This window comes from Acinonyx jubatus, chromosome A3 (assembly GCF_027475565.1).
Source record: "Acinonyx jubatus isolate Ajub_Pintada_27869175 chromosome A3, VMU_Ajub_asm_v1.0, whole genome shotgun sequence".
NCBI lineage: Eukaryota > Metazoa > Chordata > Mammalia > Carnivora > Felidae > Acinonyx > Acinonyx jubatus.
In genome coordinates this window covers 64,490,392-64,506,867 of record NC_069388.1, presented here as the reverse complement: position 1 = coordinate 64,506,867, position 16,476 = coordinate 64,490,392, and the positions used below count along the sequence as shown (strand labels likewise).

At 49.4% G+C, this 16,476-nt stretch overlaps 1 protein-coding gene across 6 annotated transcripts in view; it reads right to left on the bottom strand.

Annotated features, from left to right (window-relative positions):
* Positions 1-16,476, bottom strand: part of PRKCE (protein kinase C epsilon) — a 494,970-nt gene that overhangs the window by 23,325 nt on the left and 455,169 nt on the right. For all 6 annotated transcript variants that reach the window (XM_027072535.2, XM_027072536.2, XM_053200551.1 and 3 more), the window contains 3 exons: positions 13,882-14,020; positions 8,270-8,458; positions 3,471-3,617 (listed from right to left, as the gene is read on the bottom strand). In XM_027072535.2, the coding sequence (XP_026928336.2) occupies positions 3,471-3,617; positions 8,270-8,458; positions 13,882-14,020 (475 nt within the window). The remainder of the gene's footprint in view (positions 1-3,470; positions 3,618-8,269; positions 8,459-13,881; positions 14,021-16,476) is intronic.

Sequence of the window (16,476 nt, the reverse complement as noted above, 5' to 3'; positions counted from 1 at the left end):
CACCCTCAGCCGGTGGACAGCCTATCTTGTGATGGAACCCCTCCCCTGTAAACAGAAGATGACTTCTGTGGGATGCACTTCAGCCCCCAGTGTCTCTGCCGTGACCACTCGTGGGTGGCTATCTATTTTGCCTGTTGGTAACTGGCCCTACTTACAGAGCATAGCCACCCCCACTGCTGGTATCTGAGCCAGGAGGGCCTGGCTACCTGTGGTCCCCCCAGGGTTAATCCTGAGTTAGTAAGAGGTGGGTGTTGGCTTCTTAAAACCTTGTGTGAGTTACACGTGGGTCTTGCAAGGCTTTCAGACACGGGAACTAGAGTACGTTTGTCACTGTGGTGGGCTTGAATTCAACTTAAAATTCATTTCTGCTGTGAACAAGCCCACAGAGGACTCAGGGTGGTACCACCAACATTTTTCAGAAAAGAGCTTTCAACTTAGGGGCAGTCTCAGGCAGACCTTTCCAACCTGCTAAGGAGATGTAGGCTATTCTTTTCTTTCCCATTTTGATATTTCTCCAGAGACAAATCTCTAGGATATAAATGAGATCAGATACTTAAAAGAACTTGAATACATCTTTAAAGACCTGTAGCTGAGAACTCTGTATGGAACATTATTCGGCTCAAAATGTGACCAGAGACACCTGTTGCACAATGGAAGTTTCCTTTCTTATCCTTCCTTTGGATGGCCTAACTCTCTCTTCCAAACGGAATTCAAACCAGCCAGATAAATGCTCTTCCTGCCTCCTCCCCCCCCCCCAACCCCCAACAGTGTTAAGGATAACTCTGGAGTTCTGTAGGGGTGAGTAGGGACTTGCACAGAAGGTGACGTGTGAGGTAAGGATGAACTCAGTCTTTGGGAATGCTGACTCAGACAGTTGGACATTGTTGGGAGCTCCTGAACCGCCCCTGCCTCACTCTTTGCCATCCTCTCAGGGGATGGTCTGGCCCCAGGAAGCCTACTTGAGCCCTTCGGCAAAGGAAGCGAGCAGAGTCCTGCCCTCCTGTCCCACACTGGAGGCTCGGGAGAGACCCAAGGGAGGGAAGCACGGGTCCCTTGTGCTCCGGGTGGAGTCCCACCTGACCTCCAGGTCAGCCTGACCCCCTCACCCAGAGATGTACTTCTGCTGCTGGTTCCCAGGGACCCTCTCCCACCCTGGCCCACAGGAGCCCCTGCACGCCAGGCCGGCTACCCCTGCCTGTCCAGGCCGGGTGAGGCCTGTCTACCAGTGGACTGGGTCACGGGTTGGCCTCCCGAGTCACCCTTCTCTCCTTCTTCCTCTGTGTCTGGCTCCTTCTCCATCCTGCAGTCCCACAGAAACCTCACGCTTGTTCTTTACGCCCTTCCCTCACTCAGGGGAAGCCAGGCACAGCTCAAAGGGTCGCTTCTCTTGGGTCTGCCCTTTCGTTTGGCTCAGAGGTGAGACAGAGGGTTGCAGCCTCAGGAGGAATCCCTGCTATTGCTCGGCCTTAGGGACAGGCTTCTGGAGACAGGAGCTTCGCAGAGCCCCTGAAATCTCAGAGCACTTTCCTCTGCTGGGTTTGAGCCATGTTCTCCCTTCTCTTTATCCCAGAGAGAGACTCTTCTCCATGAATCCATACTTTAAAACTTCTTTGGGCCTTTTATCATAAAGATTCTCCCTAATTCCTTGCTTCCCTGTGGCTTCTCAGCAAAGACTTGGGTGCCTGCCTCCGCCCTACCCCAGGCCTGCTCTTCCCTTTGCACCCCCTGCTGACGGTCCCCTCAGCTTGCCCTGTCGTCTGGCCCCACATCCGCAGGAAGAGCTGCCCCTCCAGCCCTGTCTGGCTCTCTCTAAGCCTAGCTTTGAGTCGAGTAAGTCATTTTGCAGACCTGTGTTGACTGACTGGTCCCTGCTCTTGCCCTGGGATCCCTTTTGTCAGGTGGATTCTCTACCTTGCTCTACTTCCCACTTTGCTTTGGGTAGATTACCTTAGACTAAACCTGCAATAACATTTTATCCTCGGATCTGAGTCTTTAGTTTACCCCTCCTTCTCCACCTGGTCTCTGGTTTCCTACTTCCCCTTGCTTTTTCCAGGACACGGTTGATCTTGTCCTTGTAAACCACTCACAGAGACCCTCTGGGTAGGGGGGTAGCCTTTGAGCACAATGGCATGTGCAGGGAGCCCTGCCCAGAGCCAAGGGGGAAATGGGCAGGAGCAAAGGTGATGCTAACAAAGAAAGAAGGTGAGCCTGAATCTAGCCTGTTCCGAGCTGTGTGCCAGCCAGTGAAAGTCGTAAAAACCAAAGGAGGAAGCAGATGAAGAACAGTGACCCGATCAAGCATCCAGGGACAGTCAACCTTCCATGCTCTAGACTGGCTGAGCCTGGACCATGCTGAGAGTTGCTTCCTACTTGGGACATTTCACAGCACTATCAGTAACTGCTCCCCAGAAAACCTCCTGGAATATAACAGAATTCCTCTGTGATCATTCCCAAAGCACAGGAGGGTCCGTCCTGTACTTGGAGGTGAGGGAGAGGGGGTTGCATGACACAGTGTGGGGTGACTGAGGCTTGACTGGATGGTCTCAGGTCTTTCCTGCCCAGGACCCCGGTCTCAGCATTCCGGGGCTCTTGGCCTGTAATTTCCTAATATTACATACCCCCTTTGCTCCTAGCATACTAGCCAGCTGGCTACCCCAATCTTGCAGTCTGAATAATTGCCTCATCAGGCCACAAGCCAGCAGACTTGGGATACTCCCCCTACACAGGCCTGTACGCACACTCTCAACTTCAAGGAGAGCCCTGCTGACCAGAAGGCCTCCCTCCAGCAGAAGGTCACTGCTAGGACATGGCCTCTGCTCTCTGATTCCTCTTTCCAACAGCTGAGCTTTGACACCCTTTCCTGCAGCCCCTTCGACAGGCATCACCGGGACAGGGCTGAGAACCTGGAAGGAGGTGTACGCTGGGCCGGAGGGAGGCCAGCAGGGACAGCGGGGCAGAGGGGGGTGGGGAGCCCTACAGAGACAGCCTCTTACAGACTCGGCCCCAGGGTTGGTGCAGCACAGCCCTACCCCAGGTGTTGGGCACTGGGTCTTACCTTCTCACAATGCACTAAGTCCACATAATGACCATGACCGTGACTCTTATTTACCTAGTAAGTACTTTTCTTTAAATTGACTCAGTTATAAAGCGAACCCATTTGTTTATAAAGAAACCTTAAATCTCCACCATACACGGCCAACTCATATCATTTGTAACTTCTGATTGAAATCAATCAATTGATCTCTGTTAAAATTAAAAGTCTTCTGTGTCCCATACGAATCAGCATCTTGGTTATGGCTCTAGGTTATGTATTTTTGACAGTAAACTCTGAGGGCTAGGAGACTCTTCCAGGGAGCGGCTCGGCCACCTCCTGCCCTTGTCATTTTGGCTGTAAAACGTGCCCCAGACCGCTTTTTCTGCGCACGCAGGCCCGACCTACAGTGTGGAATGGGCTCTGGGGCCCTACTTACAATTCGAGGCTTGAAGGGCGGCTTGATCTTCTTCTGCTCCAGGAGAACCCAGTCGATCTCCTTGAAGAACGGGTGCTGCTTGATGGCGTCCTCGCCGTTCTGTGCCGCCACACAGCCCAGGCGCTTGTGGGGGTTCTTGGTCATGAACTGCAGGGAGGAGGGCATAACAGAATGAGTGACAAAGGCTTGGCAGGGACAGTCTGTGAGGGAAAGATGAAAGTCAGCCATGGCAACAGCTTCAAGACCATTTCCCAAGCCTGTTTCCTGCACTTTGAGGGACTCTGCCCCTCAGGGTAGTCTTGCACTCTTTTTTTTTTTTTAATGTTTATTTATTTGAGAGAGAGAGAGCGAGCGAGCGAGCGAGAGAGAGAGAGAGAGAGAGAGCACACGAGCCAGGATGGGGCAGAAAGACAGGGAGACAGAGGATCCAAAATGGGTTCCGTGCTGACAGCAGAGAGCCTGATGCAGGGTTTGAACTCATGAACTGTGGGATCACAACCTGAGCCGAAGTTGGATGCTTAACCGACCGAGCCACCCAGGGGCCCCAGGGTACTCTTTCACTCTTATACAGAATTTACCATATGCCAGCCATCATTCTAAACAACGTATATAAATTAATTCATTTCATTCAAATGCAAGCCTCTGAGGTCTATTATTATCCCTATTTTATAAGTGAGGTACAGAGAGGTTAATTAACTTGGCCAAGATCAAAGAGCCAACAAGGTAACAATGCTGGGATTAGGAACTCAGGCTACTACTAACTCCCTGATTCTCCTCAGGTTCTCAAGTCTTCTAGTTGGGGAGACTGAGATCAGATAAACTCACTCATGCTGAGAGGTCCACAGTCCTTGTTGAGGCAAGGAAAGAGGACCAGATATTCATGCCAAGGTAAATTATCAAAGGCACCCCCTCCATTTCTCCTTTTCCTGGACCCTCTCATTTTTTTTTTTTTAATTTGAATTTGTAACCTCTAGCATAAAATATCCATGTAGATCAACTGATTACAAAACAAACAAGAAGAGGAAAAGCTTACTGCTTGTCTGGTAAACCACATGGATGTGTTTTCCTCCTTAGCCTTGTGAGAAGAGCTTCTGGCTTGGAGGCAGCTTCCCCAGATGTTAAAATCTGTACTTTTATCTGTATCCCTGATAGTTCCCCACACACCCAGGCGAATTTATTCCTGTTAAGTGAGTCAGTCCTGATGGCAAGTAATTTGAGCAGATGTGTACCATATAACTGAAAAAAAATCAGTGCTGGTAGGTGGAAATATTTCTGATAGCCACCCAAAATAAAGGCAGGGGTGTGTGTGTGCACGTGAGCTGGAGACAAAGAGTTAGATTTTACAGGGGGAAGGCTGAGAGCCTGTATTTAAACAAAGGAATTTAAGAGGACAAACCATAATCCAAAGGAATAAATTTATACTGATACAATTTCAGGCTTCATCTTCAGGGAGATTTTCCTGGGCAGGGAGAGCCTCTTGCTGACTCTTGCCTGGTGCCCCTAAAGCCAAAGCACATGGACACTGAGCTGGGAGAGCCACAGGTAAGAGAATGCCTTAAGGGGTTTTGGGCAGTTTGGAGTTAGAAATGGTACCAATGCACACCTTGCCCTCTTAATCTAAAAGTCAGCAGAGGCCACCCCTGCTTAAACACTCCTGATTCGTAACACCCATAGGATAAAGTCCATACCCCTCAGTTTGGCACACGGAAACTTCTCAGTCTGAACCAAGATTACCTGGTTAGGCTTTTGTATCCTTTATTGTACCTATAATGCCCATATCCAGTCCCTGTGTATCCTCTAAGAACCAGGCAAAATACTGCCTCCTCTGTTGCAGCCTCTCCAGATTCTCTCCCCTGTAGGAACCTGGGACCTCATGTTTCTCATTTATTTAAATTATAATGTATGGGGCGCCTGGGCGGCTCAGTCAGTTAAGCGTCCGACTTCAGCTCAAGTCATCTCAGTTTGTGGGTTTGAGCCCCGCATCGGGCTCTGCGCTGACAGCTCAGAGCCTGGAGCCTGCTTCAGATTCTGTGTCTCCCTCTTTCTCTGTTCCTCCTCCGCTCATGCTCTGTCTCTCTCTCTCTCCTTCAAAAATAAATTAAAACATTAAAAAATTTTTAATTATAATTTATCTAGGGGCACCTGGGTGTCTCAGCCAGTTGAGTGACCAACTCTTGATTTCAGCTCAGGTCATGATCTCAGGGTCATGGGATCAAGCCATGTGTTGGGCTCCACACTGAGCGTGGGGCTCAGCCTCTTTCCCTGTGTCTCTGCGCCTTCCCCGCTCATGTTCTCTCTCTCTCTTAAAACAAAAAATTAAAAAAATTATAATTTATCCAAACATCCCTTACCCTTGGTGAGCTCTAGGATATAGGAATCAGTCCCATCTTCCCAGCATTTGGTTCAGTGCCTAGCTTCTATTGTGCACTCAGTACATTTAAATGACTAAATAGGGGGCTGAACGCTGGGCCTCAGAGCACAGTGGTAAGGAAGGAAGGCAGCAGGACCAGCACTTACTATTGCACAGGTTGTGCACTGCATAACTCTATGAGGCAAACGGCCTTCTTGAGAGCTCTGCACCACTTTGATGTAGGCAGCAGGTCTCAGAGACAGAGCTCAGTGGCCAGTCATGAAACCTGGCCTGGCATTAGAGTGTGAGGAAGTAAAGTGTTCCAAGGCCAAGGGAACAAAGATTCTTCCTTACTTCCTTAGCTCTTCCTGTCCTTCCACTTCTGGGAGACAAAGTATAAGGGCTACTGACAAACATATAGATTTTAACATCTCAAGAAGATGCTCCTGAGCCAGAAGCTCTTACAGGGAGATGCCTTCTCTCAGAGACTTTGCCCTCACGGATCAGTGGACACAGGCACAACTTCTGAATCTCTGTAGGTCAAAGTTTCTCAACCTCTGTGCTAATGACACTTTGGATGGGGTACATCTTTGTTGTGGGGACTGTCCTGTGCACGGTAGGATGTTTAGCCATGTCCCTGGGCTCCACCTACTAGATGCCAGCAGCAGCAATGCTCCCTCCCCAAAAACATCTCCAGACGTTGCCAGACGAATCACACCTAGCTGAGAAACACTGCTCCGGGTTGGCCAAAATGAAAGAGCCTAGTGGCGGTGCTGGCAGGGGGTTCACTGGAAGGTTTGCCGGGCTGGTGTTCAGGGCGCCGGGCGAGTGATCAGCTCTGCTGGGCTGGTACTCTGGGTGTTTTGGGTGCTGCCTGCACGTTTCTCCTTAGCCGGCATCTGACACAGTGCCTGGTATATAATAGATGCTCACTGGCACACACTAGGTGAGTGAACACACATATTCTATCTGCTTCCTTCACCGCTTTCATCCCAGTGGTGACTATGTGTGGATTTATTTTTTATTTACTGCCCACGTTTGCCTGCTGGATTGTAGTCAACCAATCCAGCAGGACCCTGGCTGTTATAGCCACCAACGCTTACTTAGCATGAGGCATGATGCCCAGCACATTGGAAACACTCAATAAATAATAGGTCATTATGGGTCATTATGGCTCAGTTGGTTGAGTGTCTGACTTCGGCTCAGGTCATGATCTCACAGTCGGGAGTTCGAGCCCCGCGTGGGGCTCTGCGCCGACGGCCTTCAGATCCTCTGTCTCCCTCTCTCTGCCCCTCCCTCACTTGTGCTCTCTTAAAAAAAAATAGGTCATTAAATTATTGACTAGGAGGGAGAGAAGGTGGGGGGAGGGAAATTGATGAGTTGAGGGAAAGAAGAAAGGAGGAAGAAAAAAAGAACCGCAGAAGAGAATAGCATGCTCTGATGTCGCATTTTCCGGAATATGGTATGTGTGCTCCCAGACACCTACAAAGTGATTTTAGGTCTTTTCACCAATTTCATATGATGATTTATGTTAATTAGTTATGGCAATGATACTGATTTTCCATTTATGACAGCGATATAGAACTTCTTTGTAAAAAACATGCCATTAGGTAAATATTGGTAGTGGATTGAAAGAACAAGTAAATCACAGTTGAGAGGGTACCTCATATGGGAAATCTGGTGAATGTGATGTGCCAAATACTGAACTTTGGAGCATTCTGGTGGGTGAAAGAAGTCAGGACTGGAAGTCAAGGTTCTGGGGCTGTCACCTCGGTCCTGCCTCAACCCTGAGGGTCAACTGCTCTGCTCACCTTCCCTGCACCCCAGCTTTTACAGCTTTCCAAGGAGGTCAGGGAGCTTCACGTGCTTGCCCTAGCACAAGTGGCTTACATGGCGGAAAGAGCCGTGCTGAGGCAGTACTGAGCGTTTCACGAGTGAGGGATTATTTGCAGGGCTGGGGATAGTCTCTCTGTCATGTCTGAATCCAGCGCATGGATTCCACGCCCTAAGTGGACACTTCTTTTCCGATCAGGTCTTCTGCCACAGAGATGCCGTCCTGCACGCAGATACACTGTGCTCGCCTCCCTCTTGTCCATCACAGGCTCCAGAGGAAGACGGGTGCAGGTGGTAGGGGAGGACGCAGGGTCCAGTGCCTGGTGTGTTAGGGGGCAGAAGTGATCCTGGCACGGTTTGGGTTGGTCCTGCTCCCTCTGAAATGCAGAGCTCCCTCTCAGGAAACACAAATGCGTCCCTGGCCCACAGAAAGCAACTCGAGCCTCAACTCCCCACTGTGACTGCCTACCATTCGGCTGCAGCAGAGGTGGGCCAGAGACGGGCGGAGAGGGATGGTGAAAGGGCTCATGGGATGGGAAAGGAGTGACAGGGACAGAGGGAGAAGACAGAGGCCAGGGGAGCAGGCACGAGGGGGAGGGGGAGGGCGAGGACTCACGGCTTTCAGGATGCTGACGGCCTCCTTGCTGAGCCAGACGGGGTAGAGCACGTCGTCATGGAGGATGGACTCAAACAGGTCGTCCTCATTGTCGGCCTCGAACGGGGGCTGCCCAGCCATCATTTCATACATCAGCACCCCCAGGGCCCACCAGTCCACCGAGGGGCCGTACTCCAACTCCTGCAGGATCTGTTCGAGGAAACAGGCAAGGTCAGGGCTCACCAACGATCCCCACCCACGGCCGCCCTTGTCTCAAGTGCTGTGCGAACTGCCTCGTTATTTCCAGCTTGCTTCTCTGCACAGCAGGGCCCAGGCTGGTATGATTTAGGCTCGAAATCAGCCAATTCAGTGAAAACTGAGTTTAGAACGCGCGATGCTGGGGGCTAACTATCAACTTTCCTCCAAAGTCAACACTGACAGCCTGTCCTCCCGTGGGAATAGATCCTGTTCTTTGAGCAGATGAAGTTCCTGACTTGCGCTTAGGACCATATAAAAATGCGTGAGTGTTTTTGACACTAAATTCAGGGTCAGAGGAGCAAGATGCAGACTGAGAGAGACATAAGCAAGCTGTGAACGACAGAGAGCAAACAAGGATCGTCCCACACTGAGCACGGCGCACACAGTGAGAAGGTGAACAGAATGTCAGTCTTCTTTAAACTGTGACAATGTCAAGTTCACCTGAGTCCTGTGCTTTTGGAAAAGAAACTGTAGTCAGTAAGTCTCCCCATCCTTTTGTGTTCTAATCACAAAGGATGACTATGTTTTTGGATGTTCCAGGAAGGAAAAGACCCATCTCCAGCGTTCCTCACGACTCCCATAAAACCCACTGATGAATCCCTTGTTTGCCTGCCTCTGCAAAGCCCAGGCCCCTTCACTTTCTGTGAGGCATTCTCCTTATTGCAATAGCCCCAGTCAAATCCTCTCCTTGATCATCCAGTGTGCTTTATCTTTGTCAACAGTCACTTCTCTCACCTAGGCTCTCAGTCTCTCTTTTTTTCCTCTGACTGCAGGCACAGTTGAATGCATTTATGTTAAATGCATGTATGACACGTGGCTGAGGAATGTTCTGTGCCATCACCTTTCTGCATAGAGTGTGGGGACTGCAGTTTTAAAAAATGAATCACAATTTCAGTATCTGGGAGAAACACCACCTAAAGTTAGGAAGCTACAGAACCTTTAGAAAAGCGAGTAATTGCCCTGATCCTATTTTTTTCTGGAGCACTGGCTATGGGTTCCAGTGGAAGAGATGGAAGACTGACCGGGATGTTTCCACTCTATTCCAAGTTGGGTGCTAAGTTCTTTCTGGGTGACCTGGAGCCACTCACTTGACTTCCTCATCCGATGAAGCTCAGATTCTCAGCTCAACCTCATAAGATGAATCAAGGTGGAAGATTTGAAAGCATATTGCAAAGTACAAAGCTCCAGATAATTGGAAGGTGGTAGGAGATCCAAGTTTTCTTCTGTTAGCTTTGGTCTCCATGTATACAAAGTACGTGGTAGGTCAGTGGTCTATGTGTGGCTCAGGGTAGAAATAAATGCTGCGCTGTCCCCACTGCTAAGGAAGGGATTATGAAGTGATGTCCCCATCCCATAATTATCTTCTCCTCTTATCAGAGCAGGAGTAGGCCTGGTGCTGCCCAAGAACAGAAGGGCAGAGGAGATGACCTCTCCTGGTTTCTCTCAGCTCTGTAATTCTATGGAGAATTCCCCAAAGTGATGGTGACAGAGGACAAGCATGGGTGGGGTGCATGTCCTAAAAGGGGTGTGCATCCAGGACTCTCCCCAAAATGGCAAAGGCCATGAACAGTCTCATCAGTTTGCAGGTAACTTCACACGGAACTTGTCCAGAGCAAGGCTCCAGTTCAAGTTCTCAGATTTCAGGACAGCCAGGGAAGAGGATGCTGACCGTGAGGACCGGGGCTTTCCATGGTCTCTCAAAACACCCTTCTAGAGACTAGAGATTGCTTGGGATTAAGTAAAAAAAGACTTGGGAGGAATCATTTTGAAAACATTAAAAGCATGCATGATTTAAGAATTTAAGAATCCTTTTAATTTAGAATGAAAAGAAATGCAAGCAAACGCAGCCATCTTTGAATTATTTGGGGCTGGCACTCTGTTTGGTGAGTATCTTTGGTCTCTTAGCTCAGTGGTCATCACATGGTATCTGAGGGTCAGTAAGCTCTGCTGTCCCGAGAAGCCAGTAATGCTGCTCTGTGCCAAAGCCAAAGCCAGCGAGTGGCTCTGTCAGTCATGAATGAGCCAACACCCCGTGCGGCTCAGCATGGCATTGCTGGTTTTGAGGGCATCACTATCACCCATCTTGTCCAGAAAGCTTTCTCATATTCCCCCAGCTTTCCTCTTATCTTCTGACATCCTAAGACCCTTTCCTGTCCCTAAGATCTTTAGGCACTTTCCATATACTACCGTGATTTGGGTTATTTTTTTCATGGTCAATTGTTCCCTCTGGGCATCTCTAAGGCACCAGGCATAAGGGTTCTAGCATGCTTCTGAGTAACGCCGCCCTCCCCGGCTCCCCCACAACCAGGCCAATTGCAGCACTCGGGACACTGGCTGCCACATGTGCCCCAGTGTGTGTCTCACCGGGTGTGCTCCCTTCTCTCTTGGGTTCAGGGGGCTTGGGGTGCCAGGGTGGCCACCCTCCAGCCTCCAGGAGGTGGAAGATCTGGGTTCAGTGCCTCCACAGGGTGGTGGGGAGGTGACCTCCAGGTGGCCCATGTGTGCTCAGCCAGGATGGCTCTGCAGAAACCACAGAGCGGCCCTGCCCACCCTTCCCCAGGCCCACTCCAGAGCCTTCCCTTTTGGGGAGGCATCTTTTGTAAAATTCCTTTCGGGCTTGGCCCTAATTTTATGCTTTCTCACCAGCTTGTCAACAATGGAGAGGTGAGAAGGGCAAGGCTTCACACGCCACGGGAGGGCACCTGGTACGGTGGCTACCCCCTTGAATTGGTCAGAGCCCGGGTAGAAGAGAAGGGCAGGCATTGGGTCTAATGGCACCAGTCATACCCAGGGCTGGCTGCCATTTCCTGGGGAGCACGCGCTGGGCATGGGAAATGGAGAGGGGGTGCAGTGGGGGCTAGCCCAGGTCGCATGGTAGGAAGAGAAGCCTTGGGGAAGAGCTAGCACCAAATGAGCCAGCGCCTCATTAGGTGTCTCTGGTTTCAGGGTTAACCCAGGCGCCTCACAACCCCTCCCTGTTTGAATAGAGGCTTATGGTTTCTCAAGCATTTCCATGCTCTAATCTCATTAGATTCTTATAACACCTTGATGAGGTAGGTAGGGCGGGAATTGTTATTCCTATTTGAAAGATGAGGAAGCTGGGGGGTTGAAAACATTTTGTGACTTGGTCAAGGTCCCATGGGGGCATCAGTGGTCAAGTCTAGCCTGGAAACTCAACTCTCAGGACTGTGCTTTTCCCACACTGCACGTGCCAGCAACAGTGATGATGGTGACAGAGCTACTACGTATTGTCCCAGTGCTCACTGTGGGCCAGGCACCAGGCTAAATGCTTTAGAGGCATAATTTCATCTAATCTCCCCCGTAGCCCTTGATAAAAGTAGCTATGTCTCTATCAGTTGTAATTTGCCTACAGGAAGACCAGGGATTGCTTTTGGCATTGCACACATAGTGGAGATTCTGTATCGCGGACATAAAGATGAAATGGGAAGGAACAGTGTCTGCGCCTCCTTATAGACAGAGAGATCAGCCCTATTCATTGTGACTCTCATCAATGGACTGCCTTTCGTGAAGGTTGTGTGGGCGTTTTGTTCATCATAAAGTGAATGTTTGCCTTGGGCTGGGTCCTTAACTACTATGCTGGCCTGTTAACCCTTTGTCTCTGGCATCAGCTTACAGAGGAATTGGAACCAAGTATTCTGATGATAAGAAATGAATGAGGAAGATGGTAAAAAAGAAGGTCCCAATTGAGAGCCCTCACTTTTGCTGATTTCTCCTCAAAGATTAAATTCCTAGTGTTCCTACTAAGGAAGATATTTTGAAATCTCTCCTTTCAGATCTCTTAGAAGATAAAGGTCCTAAGGGAATTCAACTATTACTTACCATCCTCACATCTCTCCTCAGGCCCCCCATGTCTTGTCCGGTCTGTGAAAAGTCTCTTCACTGACCTTCCCTCACTCTCTGTCTTCTGAGCTATATTGCTGTTGCCTGTCTGTGTCCTGGGACAGGTGTGAGAAACCTGGACACCCTCCAATGGAAAACTCTTAGTGGGTCTATAGAGCCGACAGGAAAAAGACCACTTTCCTTGGTCCTTTTTCCTAATTTTATCTATTACCATAAATAGCTATACTATTTTCCTTTTCTGAACAAGGCCAAGAATATTCTCATCCCTTCAACTGTGTTCGTGGTGGAGTGCCACAAGTTCAAATTCATTTATTCATTCAACGAACCATGACTAAAAGCCTGATCTGTGGTCTGGTTCCTGGACTCAGATTAGAAACACAGCCTCTGCCCTAAAGGATTCAGAGCCCAGGGATACTGAACCTCCTGTACTGCCCTGCCCCCACCCCAATCTTCCCTGTTGTTTTCGGGAATGCTTCCCACTCCCTACCACCAAAGGAAATCCTGCTGATTCTTGACAACTTAGTTAATCTACCAGGTGCTCCAAGAAGACTCCCCTTATCCCTGAGGATACCATCTTGTCTCTCATATCTATTTATTCTGCTTAATTAGTTGTTTACTTATCTGCCACTGCCTCTAGACCAGAAGTTCTTTTAGGAGAGTGATGAGTGTTTAGCCAATTCTTTATCCCCACTTTGCTTTGTGTCTAGCAGGTGCTCAAACAATGCCACTGAAAGGAAATGAAATCTGAATGGGCTAACACCTACCCACCACGGGCAGTGCTTAATGGAGATTGGTATTTCCTTCCCATCTTACATGTGTCAGAACCCTCAAGTCCATTTTTATTAAGCATCTGTGATATAATTCGTCCTAAATTGGAATCATGTCATACTAGGTATCACTCAACCTAGGTAAGATTGATTTGGAGAAATTCGAAGCAAATACTTTATGAGGAACAAAACATCCAGACAACTTGACAAAAGGCAGCCCATCAGTAGGGCTCCCAGTGGACATCTCTGATCTATATGTATCAGATATACATATAGCTTTCCTCTTCCTGCTTGACCCTGTGCACCTGCTATGCAGAATCGCCACACCATTAGGAAGGGCAAATAATTCTTGGTTTTACTGTAGGTGCGTTACAGCTAATGAAGAAGCTAACTGCTGCCTTTATCGATGGTGCTCCTTTATTCCGGTTATTAAGAAGTGAAAACAATGATAGAAGTTTACAAAGTTATCTTAGTCTTACTTTCATTGGTAGTTCTGGACTGAGAGGGAAGGACCTGCCCAGGTTTGGGGAATGGCCTGTTCACAGTTTGCCCAGTATCTCCCTTATCACCGTCAACTTCCTTATGGAGAAATCAGCAAACCTTCTACCTTTCCTTTTCTCCCTCCTCCCTCAGAATCTATCCTAGTTTTCTAGAGCCTTCCCCCAGCACCAGTAAGTGACCCCAGTGCATGGGAATGGATCCCTGCCTCTGCCCTGGTGGAAGAAGGTGGTTAGCACATGGTCTTACCTCGGGTGCGATGTAGTCAGGAGTTCCACAGAATGTGGTGGTTGTGACGCCGTTCAGAATCCCCTCCTTGCACATCCCAAAGTCGGCTAGCTTGCAGTGACCTTCTGCATCCAGAAGGATGTTGTCCAGTTTCAAATCCCTGCAAGAGGGGTCAGAATCACATGATTAGTGTTTCAGCCACCCCAATATGGTCTTCTTGAGTTGGAGAGATGTGGCCACCTCAGGGAAATCTGCGATAAAAAGGAAAACCTTTGAGGAGGCTTGACCTGCTGGCAACCAACCTCTGTCCGGGGCTCTTGCCCAAGTTGAGCAACCCCTAAAGGTGCCTCCATTGTCCCCAACATGAGAGGGGAGCTCCTAATATCTCAAGACTACTGTGGTTTAATAAAATCAGTAGCTATTTATTGAAGCCCTACTATGTGCTGCAATTCAAATTATTTAGACCTTGATATGAGAGAGAGAAGCAACTTATCCCCCTTCCTTCATGGGTTAACCATAGGGATCAGTTGGAGGGACAAGACTAATGCATAGTAACATCGATGACTCAGATAAAACCACAGAAGGATCAGATGCTACTTTACAGGACACTGACTATGTGAGCTATTATGTTTCATGGGGAAGACCACTGACAGCAGCTGCAGTCTGGGAGAGCTTCAGAAAAAAAAGGACTCTCAAGAGAAGCTTGGAGAGATGGTTAGGTTTGGAAAGGGCACAAAAAGAAAAGGTGGGAGGGAAGGGAAAGCCAACACAGCAGGTGCAAAAGGCAGTGAAAGGACCAGAGAATTGGGCTCCAGTGAATGGCGGGGCAAGACAGGCAGATTGAAACCAACCCCAAAGAGCCTAGAATGCAAGAGGGGTTTGAAATTCCTGCTGAGGACAACGAGAGACCTGCCTGCATGAGCACGATCTATTTGTAAGATCAGTCTTCTCTGGGCAAGCAGGCAGAGGGGGGAAAGGTTCTGGGGACAGGAGGGAAGACACACTGGTGGCAACGACCAGGGCCTACAGAGACCAGGTGGTTCCTTGCAGTGAGTGAGGGCCACAAAGGGTGGGTGGGGGCCTGCTGGCCTCAGTCAGTGTAGCTCTCTTGCATCCTGCTTTACAGTTTGGGGTTCTACATAAGACCCTGTATAAAATCTGAAGTTCTGGATAAGAATTCCCCTACCAACCAAATCTGCAAACCCCAACCCTGTCCTGCAGAAGAACCCAGACTGTCAGATGGAGGTCCTCACCCTGGACCTCCCTCAGCATCCTCTCTGGAATGGGGCCAGGGTCTTCCAAAGAAGGCCTATTGCCCCGCACACAGAGCAAGAGGGGCCTTTCTCACAAGTCTGCTGGCATCTGGATTTGAACTTCAGCCATCATCAGAGATCTGGGCCTGAGTGCAAAGGTGGGGCAGGAAACATTTCAGGGCCTGCCTGCTTTGCACCCACAGCCCTGTTTCCGCGTACAGCTGGGACTTCTTGAGAAAAGAGAAAGCTCATAAAATATGCTGTTCTAAGCAGATGCTTGTGAACTAAAGAAAGAACAGGGAGCCCAACCAAGCCGCGCCACTGGGACAGGGCTCCTCGACCTTCTACCCTGGCCACTGTGTGTGGTCAGGGCTCAGCTCTGGCTGGGGTGGGAGGGAAGGGAGAAGAACACTGATGTGGGCACAGGAAGCCTGGGTTTTAATCCCTCTTGTGGCATGGCCCTGGTGAATTCACCTTGTGGGTCTGTTATCTGGTCTATCAAATTGGGATGACACTTTCCTGCTTGTCTAAAGGGTTGAGATAGTATGTGTAGAAGTAGCAGGCCTTTATACCGTTACACCCACTTCCTTCACAAGGAAACTGAGTTGGAGGGGAGTGGGTGTTCTGTCTGCCCATCTGAAAATGTTGGCGTCGTCAAGAGGTGAACCTATGTGCCCCACTGAGTTACAACCCCTTGCTGCTCCCTAATCTAGTGTTGCCTTGTCAAGGCCCACACGCACGCACCATGGTCACCATGGCAACACTTGCAATTGTAGCAGCAATAAACAAGCATGTGGAAAGCACCTCTGTGGTCTACAAACCACATTCATGTTCTGAACAAGGGTTCAGAAGAACATGCTTTGCTATTATCGTGGCAGCGGTAAGCAAGCGGAAGCTGGAAAGAGGTAGGTGATTTCTGGAAGGTGACGAGGGGGTTGATGTAACTAGGACTTGAACTGGGTCCTCTGCTCTAAAATCTGGTGTTCTTGCCTCTGTGTACTACACTCCTCTACCTTCCTGCCTTCCTGTTGGGGGTCTTCTTCCAATGCCAGCCACCAGCCCCAATTTAGAAAGGCCCCACCTGCACCCTCTCAAGCCCTCTCTTTTAAAGCCTTGTCATTGGAAGGGTGCATTCTGCTTTGTACGAATGGAGGAGATTCGGAAGATTCCAAGCCAGCCTGAACTTTGCCCTTCTAAAAATTCAACTCCGCACTTCCTTCTGCTCAGGATTCCTACTCAGGACAAGAGAAGGTGGAATGTCTTTCTTCTCCCTCTTCTGCTCTCGGCCTGTCCTAGCCCTGGTCCAGGTACACACTGTCCCCCTGCTTCTTGCCTCCTCTTCTCCCCGAGGGAAGAAGCCACC